Source organism: Anomaloglossus baeobatrachus, chromosome 6 (assembly GCF_048569485.1).
Source record: "Anomaloglossus baeobatrachus isolate aAnoBae1 chromosome 6, aAnoBae1.hap1, whole genome shotgun sequence".
Classification (NCBI taxonomy): domain Eukaryota; kingdom Metazoa; phylum Chordata; class Amphibia; order Anura; family Aromobatidae; genus Anomaloglossus; species Anomaloglossus baeobatrachus.
In genome coordinates this window covers 53148394-53172639 of record NC_134358.1, presented here as the reverse complement: position 1 = coordinate 53172639, position 24246 = coordinate 53148394, and the positions used below count along the sequence as shown (strand labels likewise).

The 24246-nt window shown below is 44.8% G+C and overlaps 1 protein-coding gene across 1 annotated transcript in view; it reads right to left on the bottom strand.

Annotated features, from left to right (window-relative positions):
• EXT1 (exostosin glycosyltransferase 1) overlaps positions 1–23997 on the bottom strand; it is a 406167-nt gene extending 382170 nt beyond the window's left edge. Inside the window, exon 1 of the mRNA XM_075352930.1 lies at positions 22334–23997. Within this exon, the coding sequence (XP_075209045.1) occupies positions 22334–23280 (947 nt within the window). The 5' untranslated portion in view covers positions 23281–23997. The remainder of the gene's footprint in view (positions 1–22333) is intronic.
• Positions 23998–24246: the final 249 nt, after the last annotated feature.

Below are 24246 nucleotides of genomic sequence, written 5' to 3'. Positions count from 1 at the left end.
TATATCTTCCCTGTAGCTGCTTGCTTACAAACATTGCGGCAACACAGGGAGGTAGTAAAGCTGTATGCGCATGGTGCGTTTTTGGAGCAGTTTTTGTGCAGTTTGTGGCCCAAATCTGCATGTCTATCTTTATGTGAGGAAAGTCAATGAGAATTCTGAAGTGCTGTGCACACGTTGCTTATTTTTTACTTGCAGATTTGGTTCAGAAAATAATCTGCAGTAGGTCAATTATTGGTGCAATTTTTTAGCCGCCCTTCCACCCATTGACTTCATTAAAAAACCTGTGACACCGAAACGCGCCAAAAACGCATGAATTTTTTGGTAAATTTTTCTGCCAGAGGCTGCAGATTCCATGCAGAAAATTTTTGCACTATGGCTATGTGCCCACGGGCACTCATACCTGCGGATGTATCCGCTGGTACGAGCGCATGTTTCCCGCAGCTGCGCGCCGGCGTCCGCAGCTATTTTTAGCTGCGAGATTACAGCGGAATAGCTGCGGGAAACATGCAGAGATTCATGCGGCTTACCTGCGGACGTCCCGGCCTCTTATCTCCATAGTGGAGGGCCGGGACATCCGCAGGTAATTCCGCATGAATAATTGACATGCAATTATACATGCGGATGCCTACATCCGCAGCATGGTCGTCAGCTGCACTTTCCGCAGCGTGGACACAGCACTCCCCATGTCCCATAGGATAACATGGGGAGCATCTGTACATGCTAAAAACCTGCGGATTTATCTGGAAAATACAGAAAAATCCGCAGGTTTTCCGCGGCAAAATCCGCAGAAACAAGGTCCCGTGGACACATAGCCTAAATCTGCAGCATGCGCACATAACCGTAGCCTCTCCCCAGCACTTCGATTGACAGCCTCCTCTGCAGCATGTATACAATTGACTATCACCCCTATATCTGCACTTACGTGAGAGTTTCTGGACGTGACAGGTTCCCTTTAACCCCTTCACGACCGCGGGCCGTAAAATTACGTCCTATTTTAACGTGACTTAACGACCAGGGACGTAATTTTACGGCCTAAACTTCATTTGATTGCCGTGGCCATAGCAACGGCTTTCAAATGATGTCCCCTGCTGTTTCTTACAGCAGGGGACCTTTGCTTGACCCCAGGGGGGGTGGCATCACCACCCCCTATCGACGATCGATGTGATTGGCTGTTCAAATCTGAACCGCCAACCACATCGATCGCACTAATTTCGGCAAAAATAATGCCCGAATTAGTGCGATCCTGTGAGATCCAGCTATGAGATGCCGCAGCTGCTGCAGCATATCATAGGTGGACCTCAAACATGCCGCCCCCAGACCCTGCAGCACTGATTGGAGCGATCGTGCTATGACGCGCAATCGCTCCAATCAGTGTGCAGTGGGGCGGTCTGATCTGCCGGTGGCCGCCCTACCCAGGCCTGTGCTGGCCTGCAAGCCCTCCCCCAACATGTCTGCAGCGTGCAGTGGCTGGTACTTGTGGTACCACGCCACCGCCGCTGCTGCCGCCGCCGCCTCTGATGTCTCCGCCGCTGCAGCTCTAATGGTAAGTATTCCGCTCCCTGCGCGCTCCCGTGAAGGCCCCTGCGCGCTCCCGTGAAGGCCCCTGCGCGCTCCCGTGAAGGCCCCTGCCCGTGCCCCCCCCCGATCTGCCCCCCTACGCCCCGATCTGCCCCCCTACGCCCCGATCTGCCCCCCCGGCATCCCGATCTGCTACCACCGCTGCTGCTGCAAAGTGAGTACTGTGCTCACTTTGCAGCCCGTGCGCGCTCCCGTGGTGCCCCTGCGCGCTGCCGTGATAGCCCCTGCCGTGCCCCCCCCGCGATCTGCTCCCCCCAACCACCCCCCCCCCCCCCCCCCGACATCCCGATCCGCTCCCCCTGCGATCTGACTGCCTCCCCCATTATTTCTATTCTGCTTCTGCAGCTCCCTCTCCGGTCTCCCCCTCTGCTCTCCCCCCCCTCCCCCTCTGCTCTCCCCCCCTCCCCCTCTGCTCTCCCCCCCTCCCCCTCTGCTCTCCCCCTCTGCTCTCCCCCCTCCCCCTCTGCTCTCACCCCCCCCCCTGTCCCCCTCTGCTCTCCCCCGACGTCCTCTTACCTGTCTTCACCGGCCTGATCACATCTGCGTCCATCGCTGGGTCCTTCCTGGGCATTCTGCTGATCTGCCTGCTGCTCCTGTAAAGCTGTCCATCTCTCTGCCATCTGTTCCTCTGCAGCTCTTCTGGTCAGTGATCCTCCTGCTAGTCCTCTGGGTACTGTGAGTATAACTTTTTTTTTTTTTTCCGTATCCCCTGTCCATTTTTACACCTCATCCGTCCGTGCGTCCCGCCAAGCGCTGATCAGGGATGCAGATAACGGATCGGCATCCCTGCTCAATTTTTGGCGTGACTTTTTTTTCCGTATCCCCGACGCTTTTTGTATCGCATCCGTCCGTGCGTCCCGCCGAGCGCTGATCAGGGATGCAGATAACGGATCGGCATCCATGGTCAATTTTTGGCGTGACTTTTTTTTCCGTATTCACGACGCTTTTTGTATCGCATCCGTCCGTGCGTCCCGCCGAGCGCTGATCAGGGATGCAGATAACGGATCGGCATCCCTGCTCAATTTTTGGCGTGACTTTTTTCCGTATTCGCGACGCTTTTTGTATCGCATCCGTCCGTGCGTCCCGCCGAGCGCTGATTAGGGATGCAGATAACGGATCGGCATCCCTGCTCAATTTTTGGCGTGACTTTTTTCCGTATTCGCGACGCTTTTTGTATCGCATCCGTCCGTGCGTCCCGCCGAGCGCAGATCAGGGATGCAGATAACGGATCGGCATCCCTGCTCAATTTTTGGCGTGACTTTTTTTTCCGTATCCCCGACGCTTTTTGTATCGCATCCGTCCGTGCGTCCCGCCGAGCGCTGATTAGGGATGCAGATAACGGATCGGCATCCCTGCTCAATTTTTGGCGTGACTTTTTTCCGTATTTGCGACGCTTTTTGTATCGCATCCGTCCGTGCGTCCCGCCAAGCGCTGATCAGGGATGCACATAACGTATCTGCATCCATGGTCAATTTTTGGCGTGACTTTTTTTTTTTACGTATCCCCGACGCTTTTTTTTATCGCATCCGACCGTGCGTCCTGCAGCGGCCGATCAGTGCACTGCGTTTGAAAAGTCAAATGGCGCTCCTTCTCTTCTGAGCCCCGCCATGCGCTCAAACAATTACTTTCCACCACATATGAGGTATCTGCGTACTCAGGAGAAAATGCACAATACATTTTATGGTGCATTTTTTCCTGTTACCCTTGTGAAAAAAAAAAGCTACCTAGTTGAAGCAACCATTTTGTGGTAAAAAAAAAAAAAAAATTCTTTTCACGGCTCAACGCTATAAACTTCTGTGAAGCCCCCAGGTGTTCAAAGTGCTCACCAAACATCTAGAAAAAATATTTGAGGGCTCTAGTTTCCAAAATGGTGTCACTTGTGGGGGAGCTCCACTGTTTAGGCACCATAGGGGGTCTCCAAACGTGACATGGCGTCCGCTAATGATTCCAACCAATTTTGCTGTCAAATGGCGCTCCTTCTCTTCTGAGCCCCGCCATGCGCTCAAACAATTTATTTCCACCACATATGAGGTATCTGCGTACTCAGGAGAAAATGCACAATACATTTTATGGTGCATTTTTTCCTGATAGCCTTGTGAAAAAAAAAGCTACCTAGTTGAAGCAACCGTTTTGTGGTAAAAAAATTTTTTTTTCTTTTCACGGCTCAACGCTATAAACTTCTGTGAAGCCCCCAGGTGTTCAAAGTGCTCACCAAACATCTAGAAAAATTATTTGAGGGCTCTAGTTTCCAAAATGGTGTCACTTGTGGGGGAGCTCCACTGTTTAGGCACCATAGGGGGTCTCCAAACGTGACATGGTGTCCGCTAATGATTCCAACCAATTTTGCTGTCAAATGGCGCTCCTTCTCTTCTGAGCCCCGCCATGCGCCCAAACAATTACTTTCCACCACATATGAGGTATCTGCGTACTCAGGAGAAAATGCACAATACATTTTATGGTGCATTTTTTCCTGTTACCCTTGTGAAAAAAAAAGCTACCTAGTTGAAGCAACCGTTTTGTGGTAAAAAAAATTTTTTTTCTTTTCACGGCTCAACGCTATAAACTTTTGTGAAGCCCCCAGGGGTTCAAAGTGCTCACCAAACATCTAGAAAAATTATTTGAGGCCTCTAGTTTCCAAAATGGGGTCACTTGTGGGGGAGCTCCATTGTTTAGGCACCTCAGGGGGTCTTCAAACCCGACATGGCGTCCGCTAACAGGTGCAGCTAATTTTGCACTCAAAAATTCAAATGGCGCTCCTTGCCTTCCGAGCTCTGCCGTGCGCCCAAACAATTGATTTTTACCACATATGGGGTATCAGCGTACTCAGGAGAACATGCACAATAAATTGTATTGTGTACTTTCTCTTTTCTCCCTTGTAAAAATGAAAATTTTATGGCTAAAGTAACATTTTTGTGTTAAAAAGTAAAATTTTCATTTTTTCCTTCCACATTGCTTTGGTTCCTGTGAAGCACCTAAAGGGTTAATAATCTTATTGGATGTGGTTTTGAGCAGTGTGAGGGGTGTAGTTTTTAGAATGGGGTCACTTTTGGGTATTTTCTGTCACCTCGGCCTCTCAAAGTCACTTCAAATGTGATGTGGTCCCTAAAAAAATTATTTTGTAAATTTTGTTGGAAAAATGAGAATTTGCTGATGACCTTTGACCCCTTCTAACTTCCTAACGGAAAAAAAATTTGTTTCGAAAATTGCGCTGATGTAAAGTAGACAAGTGGGAAATGTTATTTAGTAACTATTTTGTGTGACATATCTCTCAGATTTATGGGCATAAATTTTCAAAGTTTGAAATTTGCGAAATTTTCAAAATTTTCGCCAAATTTCCTAAATTTTCACAAATAAACGCAAAAAATATCGGCCTAAATTTACCACTGACATGAAGTACAATATGTCACGAAAAAACAATGTCAGAATCGCCAGGATCCGTTGAAGCGTTCCAGAGTTATAACCTGTCAAAGTGACACTGGTCAGAATTGCAAAAAATGGCCCGGTCATTAGGGTGTTTTAGTGGCCGGGGGTGAAGGGGTTAAAGCCACAACCTATTAGACGCATCTTTTTGGTGCAAACATTTCTCTTTCATTTTAAATGTGGACCCTAAATCCAGGTTAATACATTGGGGCTCACATTGTTGTATTGTGTTTTTTACTGCATTTTTCCCTACAAAGTAGTAAATAAAACTGCATGAAAGTGCAGAAAATATACACAGATGTTATATGCAGAAACACTTCAATTTCCATTTCAAAATTCAGGTTAAAAAAAAAAAATCAGACATGCAAAGTGTGAACCTGGGCTAAAAAGGGGGTATCTGGCGGCAGATGATACGTAGAAGTGCCCCTTATAAAAAAGAATAAATACTACCGCTACCTACATGGATTTCAACTGAAGTAAATAATGCTGCAATACCACACACAACCTATGGGCAGCTGTGGCGCTATTTTTCCTTTCCAAAATGAGCCATCTTTATCGTGTTTGCCATCACTATGGTGAAAAAAGTTTAGAAAAAACTTTTAGGACCAACACCGAGACCACGGAAAAATTTACGGAGCTGTGCGACTTATCGATCAAAAGATGCGATGAGCTGCTGTTTGTTGTGAGACGTGCTCGCTGTATAGTAGACGAGGACTTTAACAAGCAAATCCCTGACCACGGGCAGCGCAGACATTCCTGCATTGTTGATTTCGCTCGGAAAACACGCAGTATACTGTGAACATCTGATACATGGCAGCTATCAAGAGAACGTGAAATCCCTCACACAACACACACACTGGCGCCTTGTTCTGACCGTACAGTAAAATATGAAATCAACAATGACCTACTGGGAAAAACGGACACAAAATTATGCGTCTCCACCCCCAGCAGCTTCACTCCCCCACATCGAGGGGTCACCAGGCGGGTATACGGTAGTGGAGAACATTGAAAAAGGTCTAAGGATTTCATGTCATTAAAGCTAAACAAAATAAAGAGCCAAAAAAAAGCAAACAAAAAACAAACAAAAACCTTCTTACTATCTATTCATAAGCCATGTTAATGTGACAGATAAGACTGGTTGCAACGGTGACCGATGCAGCTCACTGAAATGATGTGACGGACTCGGGTCCATCGGCCATGTCTGATCTATGGCCGCTGGACGGGAGCCTTGTGAAGCAAGTCTTAAACAGGTTGCCCACTATTTTTACATTGATGGCCTATCCTTAGAGCATTTTCAGCACTGAGAATAACTGATTGGCTGGGGTGAGTGGTGTCGGACCCCGGCCGACCAGACATTGATAGCTTATCCTTAGAATAGGTCATCAATGTAAAAGTAGTGGACAACCCCTTTAAGCCACGTGCACACGTTGAGTTTTTGTACCTCAGTTTCTGTGCACATGTTGAGTTCTTAGTGATATATTATTTTTTTTTTACCTTAGTATTAAGGCCATGTTCACACGGTGAGTATTTGGTGAGGGCTTTTTTTTACCTCAGTATTAAGGCCACATGCACTTGTTGAGTATTCGGTAAGTTTTTGACCTCAGTATTAAGGCGACGTGCACATGTTGAGTATTTGGAGAGTCTTTACCTCAGTATCTGTGAGGTAACATGTGCAGATTGAGTATTTGGTGAGCTTTTACCTCAGTATCTGCAAGGTCACGTGCATGCGTTGAGTATTTTGTGAGTTTTTTTACCTCAGTATTAAGGCTACATGCCCACATTGAGTATTTGGTGAGGTTTCTTTTACGTCACTGTTAAGGCCACATGCACACGTTGAGTATTTTGTAAGGTTTTACCTTAGTATCTGTAAGGCGATATACACATAAGTATTTGGAGATATTTTTTTAACTCAGTATTAAGGCTATATACACTCATTGAGTATTTGGTGAGTTTTTACCTTCGTATTTGTAGCCAAAACCAGGAGTGAAACAATCCGAAGAAAATTATAATAGACACATGGGCTCCATTTCTGTATTATTTACCCACTCCTGGTTTTATCTTACAAATACTGGAGGTAAAAAAAAAAACTCATCAAATACTCAACGTGTGCCCGAGGCCTTGCTTTTCCTCAGCTCTTCTTTTGACATGCCGGACTGGCGCAACATTATACATGTGGCACCACGCAAGCCGTCTTTATCAAAAGCAGAGCAGCGGAAAGAGTCAGGTAAGAGGTGGTTGTAAAGACTGCAGTCAAGCGGCCATAGATTATCAAAGAGGCCGATGCACCAGGTCCTGTAAATCAATTCACACCAACTCTGTAAAGTTTCTATGGGGCACTTCTCACTGTGACGGACTACCGAGTGGTGATAGGAACCATAAGGATAGAAACTTAGACCCATAAAATGACGCCCTCAGGCAAATCGGGCCTCATTGATATATTTTGGTTTTAAACCTGCAGAAAATCTCCCGCGAGTATTATCGCAAACAACACATAAGGAGGCGTACAGACGCGCTCCGCCGTCTGAGCCCAACGTCTCCATTCCACATTCGGGAGACGATACACAAATGTTTTCTCACTACACGGGGGCAACAAGATGAGGATCAGCTCATACAGCGGAGACTGATTTAATGTTGCATTTTATTAGTACAAGATGAAGAACCGTGTTCACCATCTGGAGTAACGGCGGCTTACACATAAAATTATAATGACTTCTTCAGCTTTATTAAAACCTCACATTCCGCTTTCTTTTTGGGTTTTGTCTCACCTCCGTAAGAACAAACTGCGCAGATACATTAAGATCAGCCTAATTAGCAAAATATTAGGTATTCGAGAATTTGATTAAATCTAGAAAAACTGTGCAAGTCAATTTTTTCTCTCTGTAAATTATATATACAGTGTATATACAGATATATATATATATATATATATATATGTGAGTGTGTGTGTGTGTGTGTGTGTATATATATAATATATATATATATATATATATATATATATATGTATGTATGTATGATATATACATACATACATACATACATATATATATATATATATGTATGTATGTATGTATGTGTATGTATGTATATATCATACATACATACATACATATATATATATATATATATATATATATATATATACACATACACACACACATATCTCATATACACACACACACACATTATATTTATCTTATAATATACATATATTTTAACTGTGAGTGCTGGATTAGCCGAATCATAATCCGGGGAGGTCTCAGACTGGAGATTATTTTTTTTTTCTTTTTTGAGGCTTAAAACCTATACATTTTAAGAAGGAAGCAGAAGACACCTCCATAAAAAAAACTTGGAAAAGCTTTTTTACCCCTTAAGCTATTTTTGAATTGCCTAATTTGGAGCAGATTCTATCATGATCCTCTTCAAACAAAATGACTTCCACTATGTTTTTGGGGGGGGGGGGTTTGCAAAACCTGTTCAGGAAAAAAAATGTTTTCAAAAACTTCTCAAATGAACAGCATAGTGAATTTCACAAAAAAACTGAATAGAAGCCCCTCGATGCAAAAAGTCTAAGCGCCCTTTCACATTGCATTATTACCAGAGTTCTGTCCAAACATCATCCCACCCCCCCGCAAAACGGGTTTCGGACACATGCTCCAACAGGGCCATTGACTATAATCAAGCAGACTGAGTCAGCGTGTGTTCTGTCTTGCAGCATTTTCGGGCATTGTTATTATTATTTATTATTATAGCATAAACGCTATCTGCAGGCAGACAACCAGACGTAGTCTTCTACGCCTCCAAATAGGCGTAAAAATAGTGCAAGACAGAGCACACGCTGACTATCTGTGCCATTATAGTCAATGGCCCAGTTGGCGCATGCGTCAGGCCATGTTCAGACATAACAGATATACTGCGCACAGGCAATTTGGATGCGAATTCATGAAAACACACGTAAAGACGCGGTTCAATTGTGATGTTTGTTGTTTTTTTTTGGTTTTTATAGCTTGAAAAACCACATGTAAAAACAAGAAAAATGCATCAAAAAGCTGCTTCAATTCTGCACCAACAAAAGCATCAAACAAAAGAATAAAGGCATAAAAAATAAACAAAAAATTAAATTATCAGAGATTGTTCTTGTGTAATTTGGTGCAGAAAACATGCGGATTAAAAGCAGCAGCAGAAATGTGTGAACACAACCTAAAAGTCAAGAATAACCAAAAGTCTGAAATAAAGCACAATTGGCAGCTTTGAAGATGTCTTGTCCACAATGGGTCTCCCCATCCCCCCACGTGCCCCTATGGACATACAAACATCCTAATGCCCGGAGGAATTTGTCTGTCTTTTCCACGTAAGCCCTCCCTCCCCTCTATAGTCGCTGTTGGTAGAGGAACGCTCATATATCTTGATCACACAAATCGTGACGCAGACACAACAAAAATAAATGTTACAAAAATAAAAAAAAAAAAAAAAATCTGGTCAAAAATCAAAGAAATTACATTCACCCGAAGTATCACACTTCACCAGGATACCAACGTGTGGTCTCCAAGTGCGGGCACAGCTCATTTACTGCATCGCACCTTGTGCCACACCATTAGCAAAACGCCATCTCCAGCCACGGACAGAACTTCAACCCCATTGCCTCCGGACTGGACATGATTTATATTAGATCCTTGCTGTGCGGCTTTAGTAGTGATTAATCACAGGAACATGAAGGATTATTAACAAAAACATAGAAAAGAAAGGTCACAAAAAGGCAAAAAATATATTAGAGGAAACGAACGACTCTCCAGCATTTCAAAAACGGCCTTGCCTTTACTGATATTCCTTTGTTATTCTTACTAGAATTGTACAAACCAGCTGACTATCTTATGTGTATGGGGGTCTACAGACTCTTCCCTCACCGACAGGTTCAGGAGGCTCAGCCACCACAAGGCACCTCCAGTGGTCAACGTAATGGTGTCTAGAAGTAATTGTAGAACAAACTAGGGTTCAGTGGGTTTTGTCACCATAAAATGTCTCAGGTGGACAACACAATGATCTTTATAAGCAATTGTCCTTCAAACTAGGATTCAGGGGGCTCTGCCACAAGGCGCGTTGACAACATAATGGCCTCTAGAAGAAATTGTCCTACAAACCTGGGTTCATGGGGCTCAGCCACCACAAAATGCTTCAAGTGGACAACACAATGTCCTCTAGATGTAATGGTCCTGCTAACTACAGTTCAGGGGGCTCAGCCTCCACAAGGCACCTTCCGTGGACAACATAATGGAGTCTAGAAGTAATTGTCCTACAAACTAACGTTCAGTGGGCATTGCCACCACAAAATGCCTCATGTGGTCAACACAATGTCCTCTAGGAGTAATTGTCCTATAAACTTGGGTCCAGGGGGCACTGCCACCACGAAGTTGCCTCCTGTGGACAACACAATGTCCTCTAGAAGTAATGCTCCTACAAACTCGGTTCAGGGGGCTCAGCCACCACAAGGCACCTCCAGTGGATAACGCAATGTCCTCAAGAAGTATAATACAAAACTAAGGTTCTGCCACCACAAGCAGCTTCCTGTGGACAATGTAATGTCCTCTAGAAATAATGATCCTACAAACTAGGATTCAGGGGGCTCTGTTGTGTCCCTGTATTTAAGGTTCAGTGGTAAACCCCTTTGATGACGCGTTTCACCTCAGAACCTTTTTGTAGGATTTGAGGTTCCTTCGCGCTGCCCGCTTCTCCTCAACACTTCAATACATTCAGCAGGGGGTTGCCATGACAATGGCTGGAGTCTGCCTCTCCCTGATCCATATTCAGACATGTAATCAGCCTAAAATATTTTCAGAAGTGCACAGAGCAGAACAGACATTTTATCAATGTTCCCACTCTATTTAACGGCCTCAATGTTGTACGCCTTGAAAGGTTTTATGAAAGAAAAAAAAATGGAGGCTGAAATGATTTCTCTCTCCCATTCTCTATCACTTTATTCAGCTTAGGCTGCTTTCAAAAGTGACATTCATGGCCGGAGCACGGGCGCAATGTCCGGGGCCGGAGCACGGGCGCAATGTCCGGGGCCGGAGCACGGGCGCAATGTCCGGGGCCGGAGCACGGGCGCAATGTCCGGGGCCGGAGCACGGGCGCAATGTCCGGGGCCGGAGCACGGGCGCAATGTCCGGGGCCGGAGCACGGGCGCAATGTCCGGGGCCGGAGCACGGGCGCAATGTCCGGGGCCGGAGCACGGGCGCAATGTCGGGGCCGGAGCACGGGCGCAATGTCGGGGCCGGAGCACGGGCGCAATGTCAGAGGCGGCTGCGTGTCTCTAAGTATCAGTATATAAGAGGCTGTTAAATTTAGGTCAGGAGACCATGACCGGTCCAGACATGGTGGTTCGTACTCGGACCGTGAAAACAGAAGCTTTTCCCCTGTTGAAAACTAAAGGTTGTGATTTTTTAAAAATTGTGTTAAACATGGCCACAATGTTTGAACTTTTTGAGTACAGAGAAAGATGGCAAAATCTCAATTCAGATAGTTTTCTACATATATTCTCTTTAGATGTTCTAGCACCTGAGCTCCTAATGGAGAATAAGAGTGTTACAACCATGCTCCATAGGGTTAAAAGACCCACAAAAAGGCATTTACTCCATGTACACAATGTTAAAGTCATCAACTGCTTAACAAATCTAATATATTGTTGCATGCTGATTTCTGAAGAAATGCAAAGCGGGGCAAAATTCAGGTAATGTCCTCCAGAAGAAGCGCAAAGTCAGGCGAAAGCCAGACTCAGACAGGCCCCCCCAGAAGAAGCGCAAAATCAGGCGAAACCTAGACCATGCCCCCCAGAAGAAGCTCAAAATCAGGCGAAACCCAGACTCAGGCAAGAAACAAAGTATTATAAGATTTTATACTTGTAAAGTGATCGATGTTTTCACGAAAGTACTTTATTAAATATCTGGAGAAGTGACTGTACAAAAACTCAAAACATTTGAGTTGGGAAACGCCATTTTCCTTTGCACACTGGAACGGTCGAATTGTTGGTTCAGTTTCGGAAAACTGAACACTGGTGTAGTGCTGCTGGTACGGAGACTGGCTTTATTGCAAATTCAGTCTCTTAACATTCTATGTATTCATATTTTTAGGTTTTTAACCTGCATAAATTAAAAGAAAAAAAACAAACAAACACTACATAGGGGAACAAATATCTCTATTATCTGTAACTTTTTAGTAAAAGTCCTTATATTTGGGATAGAATTTTTTCCATATTTCACTTTTAATGGCCTACCCCACAAACACCTATTCTGCCCCATGGTAAGCCCCCGGCCATTACTGCAACTCAGCTTCTTCTCTAACTTCTGATCCTATTTGTTTCAAAAACTAAGGCGCACAATGGGGAACGGGGAGGGTATTTGACCGTAATTAAGACACTTGCTGGTAGTATTTGGAAAAGAATAGGATTTGCCAAAAAAAAAAAAAAAATGAAAAGAAAAGAGGGTGAAATTAAGTTAATCCCTGTTCCAATGTGGTCTTAACCTGGACCCTGTGGGTGGTCTCGGGGTGAACTTTGACCTCTCAGCAAATTCACTGCAAGTTGTAGTTATTTTACATCACAACAGTGACTATCTACAGCTACAGAGGCAAATACAGGTGACGACCCATTTCCCAGCTGCAGGGTAGGTACATCCACGTCTGCCCATATATTTAATAGATTATTATGAAATCCCAGCAAAGCTAAAACGAAAAAAAAAAAAAAGTGCACGTCATTTTGACTTTTTAGAAACACCCCTTCTTCCAAAAAACTAGCCAAATGATATTTACTAGACATACGGTCTACACCAGGGGTGGGAGATTGATTTTCCCAAGGGGCCACATGGGAGACCGTGACTGGTGATGAGGCCAAACTGATAGACTGAAATTATTCTGCTCAATCTTAGTTTTAATAGATTATTATTTTAGATTACTATTAATTGGATCATTTAAGACTGAGCAGAATTAAAAGTATGCCGACATCCTCCTATAACCCCCACACAGTACCCTACATACAGTATATAGCTTTCTATATAACCCCCTATATAAAGTATGAACAGGCACACAGAGCCTAATATACACAGTACGAGTCCTCACACAGACCCCCATAGACCGTACGAATTTCTCTAAACACCGCATGAGCCCCACACAGCTTCCTAAATATGGTATGAGTCCTCACACAGCCTCCTAAATACAGCATAAGCTCCCACATAATCCCTCCATATACAGCGCGAGCCCCCACATAGCCTCCTATACACAGCGTGAGCCCCCACATAGCCTCTTATACACAGCGTGAGCCCCCTCATAGCCTCCTATACACAGCGTGAGCCCCCTCATAGCCTCCTATACACAGCGTGAGCCCCCTCATAGCCTCCTATACACAGCGTGAGCCCCCTCATAGCCTCCTATACACAGCGTCAGCCCCCTCATAGCCTCCTATACACAGCGTCAGCCCCCTCATAGCCTCCTATACACAGCGTCAGCCCCCTCATAGCCTCCTATACACAGCGTGAGCCCCCTCATAGCCTCCTATACACAGCGTGAGCCCCCTCATAGCCTCCTATACACAGCATGAGCCCCCTCATAGCCTCCTATACACAGCGTGAGCCCCCTCATAGCCTCCTATACACAGCGTGAGCCCCCTCATAGCCTCCTATACACAGCGTGAGCCCCCTCATAGCCTCCTATACACAGCGTAAGCCCCCTCATAGCCTCCTATACACAGCATGAGCCCCCACATGGCCTTATATACACAACAGGAGCCCCCTCATAGCCTCTTATATACTGTATGAGCCCCCCACATAGCCTCCTATACACAGCATGAGCCCCCACATGGCCTTATATACACAGCAGGAGCCCCCTCATAGCCTCTTATATACTGTATGAGCCCCCACATGGCCTTCTATACACAGCAGGAGCCCCCACATAGACTCTATATACACTGAGTTCCCAAAAAGCCATCAAAATACAATATGAGCCTGCACATAACGTATATAGGAGGTTATGAGCCCCACACAGCCTCCTATATACGTTATGAGCCCCACACAGCCCCCTATATACTTTGAGCCCCATATATAGCCACTGTTTTGAACTCTTCGGCTGTCTTAGTCTATGGATCAGACTGGAACAGCCAGACGACCGGATGAGACCCGCGGGCAGCACTTTGCCCAGCCCTGGGGATTTGTTTAGTACCACCCTGGGCAATGGGTTTCAAGACTGTGCTCGATACACAAAATATAGGTGACATTTTTAAACCATATATATTCGATAAACATAAAACTAAAAATCAACCTAGGCCCTACTTTCAGGCTGTCACTAAATCTATGATCTATTCTCCCGACAGATAAAGGGGAAAAGAAGGATGGGGCAGCTTTACTTTATCTGCCTGATCCTTTTCCCTCATTACTGCCAGAACTGTAGCAGATTCTTTTCCCGCCTCCCCATTAACAAAATGCTCCATTCCAGACAATGAAGTCATTTTTTTATGGATTTAAACGGTTTGGTAACAAATAAAAAAAACTTTTTCAACTCTAAAAGTAAAGCAACTTTCTAAAAGTCGGCGCGAAAGTCATTCAATAACAGACATGTCCACTGGTAACTAAAGGATAGATGAAGATCCTCAGAGGTTATGGTAAATTCTGAACAACGTCGCGCTTCCACCCACAGCCGAAAATCAAAAAGCAGATTAGTCCCCATCTATCTCTGCCGCACTTTTCATCCAAAACTGCAATCTTGTCACTGCTCCATTGTAAATCAGTTGGGTTCACCTGCTGAGCCGGGAGCTGGAAGCAGCCGGAGACACAATATAATAGCATATCACATTTCTAATAGATTTCTGCCCTGTCAACACTTTTTGCATTATTATTTTAACACTGCGCATGCAATTTTATGCAGTGCAGTACGGAGACATTTCAGGCACGATTTCCCCCATCCAATTGAGCTTACAATCTGTGGAGGAGCCTGGAGCACGGAGGAAATAAAGTGACTTTTCCGAGGTCGCAACGACCTGTGGCTGGGATAAAAAAAAAAAATATATATATAAAAAAAAGTTTATTAATAATAATAATAATAATAATAATAATAAATAATACACACGACCTGTGGCTGGGATAAAAAAAAAATATTAAAAAAATAAAAAAGTTAAAAAAAATAATAATAATAATAATAATTTTTTTTAACTTTTTTATTTTTTTAATATTTTTTTTTTATCCCAGCCACAGGTCGTGTGTATTATTTATTATTATTATTATTATTATTATTAATACACACACAACATGGATGTGGCAAGTATAGCACCCCCCAAGAAAGAAGAGTCAGGATAGTAGTCAGTAAGACAGTAAAGAATATTAAAGGGAAAACCTATTCCTAAATACTATACACCCCTTTTCCCAAGTCTCGATTGACACTATTATGTCATGTGCACCCTGCAGCCAATCAGCGTCAGCCAACAGGTTGCATTTCTCACTCCTCCCCCGAGGTTCCACGAAAGGTCCACAGCATCTTCCGATTGGCTGCAGGACTCACGTGGCATAACCGTATAGATCAAGACTCAGGAAAACTGCACCGACACCGCTGAAACGCCTCCTGAATGCGAGGTGAACATTTTTATTATACAGGGGTATTTTATTATTTTAGAAGGATTTGTCAAAGTATTTGACACCCCTTTTAGACTGTACAGACATATTAAAGATTGCTATGCCACTAATGGTCGATTAGTCTGGGAAAGGTGTTGCTCATCCTTATATTTGGGGATGTTGGTAAATGTATTTAGGATTGGAGCTCGAATTCGAGAAATCAACCAAAAAAAAAAAAAAAAAGTATAACACTTACAATAAAATAATGCAACTAATATAAATATATTACTGCAACTGCATAAAATAAAATGAGGAAAAAAATCTAATATATTTTTTCTCATTTTATTTTACGCATTTGCAGTAATAGATTTCTTTTAGATGCATTATTACTACAACTGCATAAAATAAAATAGGAAAAAAAAAATCTTATATTATGTATATACACACATATTATATACACACACATATATAGTGTGTGTGTGTGTGTGTGTGTGTGTGTGTGTGTGTGTGTGTGTGTGTGTGTGTGTGTGTGTGTATGTATGTATGTATGTATGTATGTATGTATGTATGTATATATACTTTTTTTTTTACTTCTTTATTTTGAGCTCCCATCCTAAATATAAATTTACCTACATTCCCATGCTTATCATTTATTGTACGTTTATTTACTTTTTTTAAACTGCTAGATAGATATATATGTCTTATATAACGTACAATAAGTTTAGGAATGTTGGCAACTATATATTTAGGATAGAAGCTTGAAATAGAGAAATCAACTTAAATAAAAATAAAAAGTATAATAAAGTGCAACTGAAAGAAATATATCAGCTCTACTGAGTGAATTTAAAAAAAAAAAAAAAAGCAAAAAAAAAAAAAAAGGATATAGATAGAGAGATATACATATATATATATATATATATATATATATATATATATATATATATATATATGTATATTACACACACCAACCAACAATTTGACTCCCTCACTGTGACACTCCCGTGCCCTATGAAAAGAGTAATAAAAATGTAAAAAAAAAAAAAAAAGTATATAGAACGCAAGTCTGTACGTGTTCAGCTGCTGGGAAAACAGCGATCATTTTGACCATCGGGGTTCATGTTCCCGACAACTGCATTCCACAACAAAACCGATCCTAAAAATGAAAACCCATCTCACTTTCTAGCTTGGATACAGGTGGTAATAAAAGGCATTGTGTGACGCTGCAGCTGTGCGGGTCAGTGAGCTAGAAATAAAAAAAAAAAAAAAAGAGAGAGAATTAGATTTAAAAATAACCAAAATATTTAAACTATAAAAATTTCCAAAATAATAAAAAAAAATAAATAAATAAATAATACAGCTGAGTGGGATTCGCACTTTCTCCAATTGAGACCACTTCTGTACTCCTAGTCCAATTGTAAAAAAATCTGACTTTTCTGAACAGTTCTTGGAAATATTTTCCACGGCAGGAACACCCGTCAGGTAACGGTGAAAGGTGAGGTTTTACATCAAGCCTGGACAATCCCCAGGAGGCAGGTATCCAATTAACTCCAAGAATTTCTGCTGGAATGCACCTTTTCCGATGTAGCATATGAATATCTTCCCCGGTTGTTCTTTTGCAGGTCTGGATTATTTCATTGGTTTTCATATCCTACGCGAAAATATTCTGACAATCAGATACATCTGGATTATTAGATATTTCTTAATATTGAGCCATCCCGGATCAGAACCACCTGACGTGATTCACCCACGCACTTCCATTCATGACCACTGCACTCATTCGAAAACCATAGTTTTATACACAATAGTCTGATATGTATGGGGGCCCCCCCAAACTGTCCACCACAAGATGGTGTTGATGGAGATAAGGATCTGACATGTCCAATCTCGAGCCTGCCGGTACTTCTGCTTTAGAGCTAACCCAACGCCAGAGGGGGCCGGCAGCAGCAGAGCAAGCACTCCTACGTGTAGAAGAGAGGTCAGGCAAACAATTGGCCAAACCATCATTCCACCAACAGAAATCTATTGTGTATGGGGCCCTGTAGTTTCCTGATCTGGCAATTTTAAAGGGGTTGTCGGGGCATACCAAACATCAACATACTCAAGTCGAATGTTCATGTGTACAAATAAGGGGCTGGACGATACAGTCATCAGATGGTCCAGTGCTTGGCCAATAGCCACTAAAGGGGCATGTGCCCGACAGAAAAATGTTGGTTGTACCCAACGACTATAGCAGGACCAACCTTCCAACTAATGTCCTTGGTGCCCTAGATCATGAAAGAAAGAAGTGTAGGGCATTGAGGAGGTCAACATTCCCGATTTCTTCCTTGGCCACCAGGGGTGACGGACAGCAGCTTAATCCCAGTGATCAGGTATTGGGGGCAACCAAATAGAGAGGTTTGGACAACAACTCCTTTAGTCTTTCGCTACACAATAAGACAGCAGACGTAGAAACTGGCACACAACCTTGGCATGCGTCCGGCACAAACCCTCCCCAAGGGGTCAAAACCAAACCAACTGTAGCATCAGTAATGGAGACGCTCCGACGTTGCCCGTCACCAACTGTGCGAGAGGAGATCCATGTAAAATCCACATCACGTGATGGCAGCAGGAGGTTCCCGTCCTCGCTGTCAGGTCATGCGGCGCTGATTGATGCAATCACATGGACGCCACATGATCTCAGTCAGCCGTAAACTACCGGAGCGCAATAGCATCAATCAATACGGTAAATTATTGCTATTGGATTTGCTTGTGCATTAAAATTTATATCTTAACTGTTTAAATGCCTGTCATATGTCACCACCGTATTCTGTGGCGCTGTACAAAGACTGAAGTGAATGCTTTCAAATGCAAGGATTTAATAAGACATGTATAGAAACGGTCATGAAAACCCTACCCAGACTAAGGAGCGACCATCCCGTCCTCTCCGCAGTATCCGCCCAGGCTTGTACCTCATCAGAGCAGACGACGGTGCACCTCCGTGCAGATACCCGGTTTGTGTTACAGGAACTGATCTTTACCATCCCTCTCGCTCCCCCGTTGGGCATACAGGGCTGATGCCACATCTGTGCCGTACAGCACCAATTCCCTGATCCTCTGTCAGATAGATCCATAGTGAGGGAACCCTCGGGACGCCGCACAATATGGTATGGAAAATAGAGTTTTAATTATGACCTAGTCTACCGTATCAACACCTAAAGCCGGGGGGCACCAATCTCATGAGTCATCACCCGGCACCGTGCACAATTGGAAAAATAAAAAAATACTGTAACATCACTAGTCTACATAAAGACTTTGATTCACTTTTGCACGGATCATAAACTGCAGCTCTCATAGATTTGACTTACGAATAGAATTCCAGAATGACAGTGAAGACCGACAATGCAAGCAAAAATAAAAGGGTGCAGAAATAAAAAAAATAAAAAAATAAAAGGGGGGGGGGGGTTCTAGTGTCACACATTTTCACATCGGAAGATGAGCAGCACCAATTACGATGTAGGAACAGATGCCTGCACCACCTCCAGATGCACGATGTCTGTCAATCACCAGTGTCACTCACCTCCAGATGCAGAAGTGACTGATGTTGGGGAACCCATTTATATACAATCAGATAATCATATGATATCTGTCAATTTGTCACTCACCTCCAGATGCAGAGGTGAACCCCTTTATATACAATCAGCTGACCGTACAATATCTGTCAGTGTCGCTCACCTCCAGATGCGGAAATCACTGATGTTGGAGAGCCCCTTTATATACAATTAGATGATCGTATGATATCTGTCAACCATCAGTGTCACTCACCTCCAGACACGGATGTGACAGATGCTGGAGAACCCCTTTATATACAATCAGCTGACCATATGATATCTGTCAATCATCAGTGTCGCTAACCCCAGATGCGGAAGTGAACCCCTTTATATACAATCAGCTGACCATATGATATCTGTCAATCATCAGTGTCGCTAACCCCAGATGCGGAAGTGAACCCCTTTATATACAATCAGCTGACCATACGATATCTGTCAATCATCAGTGTTGCTCACCCCCAGATGCGGAAGTGAACCCCTTTATATACAATCAGCTGACCATACAATATCTGTCAATCATCAGTGTCGCTCACCCCCAGATGCGGAAGTGAACCCCTTTATATACAATCAGCTGACCATACAATATCTGTCAATCATCAGTGTCGCTCACCCCCAGATGCGGAAGTGAACCCCTTTATATACAATCAGCTGACCATATGATATCTGTCAATCATCAGTGTCGCTCACCTCCAGATGCGGAAGTGAACCCCTTTATATACAATCAGCTAACAGTATGATATCTGTCAATCATCAGTGTTGCTCACCCCCAGATGCACAAGTGACCAATGCTGGAGAACCCCTTTATATAGAACCAGCTGTCTGATGGCCCCACATGAACCCCCAATGTCAGCCATTAAGAATACAGCAAAAATCAAGTTTCCTTTCAAGTTCTTCCAATGTGGTCATAGTACAACAAAACAAACAGCAGGAAAATAAATCCAAAGGTCAATTTACCTTGTAACTAGATCTATCCACCTACGGGACATCAAAGACTCTTCCGCCTATTATAGTAGCCACTTTTCTTGCGTTCCCAGCCATACTACACGTGGGTGTGCGCTGGAGGAATTAGGAGACATCGCCTCCATCATCGCCCCCCACCCTCTTACAGGAAATTCTACAATTATCCTCACCGGCTTCCAGAAGGAAGATTTTATTTATCCTTAATGCCTGCATTATCAGAGCAACTAATGTGTTTGATCAATTAAAGCAGATTACGGTCCTTGAGGTTTGCCTCGTTTTTACGATGATAGCCCAACGCGCCATAAATTGCCCAACGACGGAGTCGATATCCTCGTAGACTGTAATATAGATCCATAGAGAAAAAAAAAAAAAAAGGAGGAGAGTTTTTGGAATTCACATTTGCATCAAGGGGACCACATGCAAAGCTGAGAATGGAAAGAGCAATAAACACAATACATGTAACGGATCATACGTCAATAAAATACGCCGCTATCCACATGTCATGGTGACCTTTCCTGATGATGTGAAAGCCCAGAGATAAGACACATTCAGGTTTAGTCCCAGCAGGGACCGGATTGTAGGAGGTTTACCAAAACAATTCCCGAATGTAACAACATAACGTAAACATGCAACATTGTATCAATGCTCAGTCCTCAGAACAGGTCTACTTCAACTCCGGGAGATAATTAGCAAGTGACAGAAACAATTGACATCAAAGTAAGCAGGAGCAAACGGTTCACACCTGGTACTACAGATACTGCCACCATTCATGAAGGAACCGGCTCCCATTCCCAACAATTAACCATTACTTGTCTGGGAGGGGGGAATCCAAGCAAGGACTTGTTCAGACGTTAGTTCTTTTTCTCGGATTTTGCTTTGGATCACTTATTTCTCTGATTTGTTCTCAAGCTTCTCCGAAAAGCGGAGACTACTAGGGTGCCATCGGTGTGTTGTCCGACTTTTTCACAGACCCACAAAACTAAAAGAGAAGTCTCCGTTTAAGGAGGACGCTCATTCTGCACATGGTTCCATAGACTATAATGAGTTCATGTGCTATCCGGGAAAATAAAAACGGACGTCTGAACGAGGACTTATGAGCAGCGTTTAAAAATCAGTGGATCTCCTGAAGTTGTAGAACTATAACTCCTTGCATGATAGGTGTTGTAGTTTTGCAACAGCCAAGGAGCGATGGCAAGTAACACATAAAAGGTCACAAGGATCTCATGGGGTAAGGGGGGGCATCATCCGGACACAACCACTGCGGTTAATGGTCAAGATCTCACACCACCACCACTCCATATAAATAAAAGGCCACAGGGATCTCATGGTGGGAGGGGGGGGCATCATCTGGATTCAACCACCATGGTTAATGGTCAGCAATAACCTAAAAGTAACACATTAAAGGCCACAAGGAACTCATGGGGTGGGGTGGAGAACATCTGGACCCAACCACCACGGTTAATGGTTGGCAATAACCTACAAGTAACACATAAAAGGCTACAAGGATCTCATGGGGTGAGAGGGCATCATCCGGATCCAACCACCAAGGTTAATGGTCGGAAATAACCAACAAGAAACACATAAAAGGACACAAGGATCTCATGACATTGGACGGCATCATCCAGACCCAACCATTAATGGTCAGCAATAACCTACAAAGAACACATAAAAGGCTACAAGTTTCTCATGGTGTGAGGGCATCTCCGGACCCAACCACCAAGGTTAATGGTCGGCAATAACCAACAAGTAACACATAAAAGGACACGAAGATCTCATGGGGTTGGGGGGGCATCATCCAGACCAAACCACCATGGATAATGGTCGGCAATAACGCACAGGTAACACATAAAAGGCCACGAGGCTCTCATGGGGTGGTGGGGGGCATTATCCGAACTAAACCACCATGGTTAATGGTCGAGATTGCACATGACCACCGCTCCATAAGCCCGGGTGCAAAGGTCCTGGAAAACAAGCATTCCTCCAAGAGATGAGCAGCTCCTTGAGAGCCCATATCAATATACACTTCAAGAAAACGAAGCCAAGCACCCCGGGGTGTCAAATCACAAAATCAATACACATGTGGAGATCGATGCGAGGCTTTGGTTAAGCCAGAAGACATGGAATACCATACCGGACTGGAAAGAAGAAAAAAAAAAAAATAAAGAGGATGGGGGATGGGTTGTATGGTTTCCTACCCAAACCACTTACTTCTCATATTCTGCGTTGTCTTTATCACAACGGGAGTCCTTGTGCTTCTGCCAGTCTTTTCCATGTTTACAAGTGGTCAGGAGGACCACATCCTCCCCATTATGAACATGATATAAGGCATTCCTGGTGTCTGACCCTATCCCCGTCAGGTATCTCTTCCCTTTGAACACCAACATGTACTTCCGAATAGGAGGGATAGTGTTAAATCTCAGAAATCCCTTCTCCCCCCCTGTCCTGGGATGATCCTTAGAAAATAGTGGGATGGAAACGTCAAAGTTGGGCCTGAAGTTGTCCGCGCTGATGCTGGCCTTGGCCAACATGGCCTGGCCGATATCGAAGCCAACGTCCTCGGTGTAGTCCGGCCAGGTCCCGGAGTATAAATTAAAAATTAAATGATTTCTACCGTTGTTCCACAGGTGTAAGTTCTGGACTTTAGATTTAAGGCTGTGCACATATTGGGGGGACAACTGGTCCCGGTCTAGGGTGTCCAGGCTCAGGACGAACAAGCAAGCCTGGCTGGGGTCCGAGGTGTAGTATCTGGAACCCTCGATGGCCGAGAGGATGTTTTGGTAACTTTCGGAGATCTTGTCTCCTTTCTGTTGAGGGTAAGTGTAGACCTTGAAGCCATTCCTCTTGCACAAGGAGAAGTCAAAACAGGACTCCATCCGGCACTTCTTGCCCTTGTAGACACTGGAGTTGGCGTCCCTCTTCTGTCGAGGGGAACTTTGACTATTAAAGTCCTCGCTCTCCGCCTGATCCCACTGGATAAAAGGGAGCAGGGGGTCAGGGAAGCGCGGCCATGGATGCTCCGCACCCCTCGCCACCACCTGATCCCCATGGTCCTCCCTAGTCCTGGATGTCCTAAACTGCAACCCCCCAAGATAGAAGAGCAGGACGAGACAAGAGCCGGCAGAGACCAGGGTGAAGTAGCGTTTTTTGGCCTGCATGTGTCCGATCTGGCTCAGGCTGGTGGTCGGAGATAAACACAAAAGCCCCCAAACTTTCCCAGTCCACACTCTCAGCTCCACTCCGCCATCTTCCTAAATGGAAAGATGTCAAACTCTCTTCTCCCTCCTTCTGCTGATTCCTTTCCCCAAGCCTCGGGCTGATCCAGCGCATGTGGGCGATTGATTTAACTTTCTCCCCTTCGATCTTTCATCCTGGTCGATCGATGAGATCTTCTCTATGTTGTGTGCGATGGGATCTGCTCAGGGAGCTTTGTTCTGAACCTTCCCCGGCAGCGGCGACCGCAGGATCCCGATCAACTCCGGGGACGGGGCTGCATGGACAATGGCTGCGCCGGGCACTTCATCAACTTCACCGGGGCTCAGCATCCAGCGCGCCAGGGGTTAAGGCGGAGAGCCCGGGACCGTGCCCGCCTCAGAAGAGTGTCACAGGTGTGCACCGGAGCCCGGCAACCGGACGAATCCCTGCATGTCTGTGCATCCTCCGCCGAGCCCGGGGGTGTGCAGCGCTGGCGGGGGGCAGCTGTGCGGCGGGGGGCTGCTGCTGCCGTGCGGCCGGGGGCTGCTGTGCGGGGGGCCGGCAGGACGCTGGGTGCAGGGCTCCGCCGCGGAACGCTCTACGGCAGAACGCGCTGCACTGGTCTCACACATTCCATTCCCCGCACGACAGCCGTGACCTCATCTATCCACGCAGCCTGCTCTCCCATTGGGCGTGCGTCACATCCGCGCCGGGAGGGGCTTCCGCTGCACCCATCCAGGGGCCGGCCTCCTACACAGCGCACAGGAGAGGGAAACCGGCGTTACACAGGGCAGGGAGAGCGGCCGGCACTACACAGCGCACAGGAGAGGGAAACCGGCATTACACAGGGCAGGGAGAGCGGCCGGCACTACACAGAGCACAGGAGAGGGAAACCGGCACTACACAGGGCAGGGAGAGCGGCCGGCACT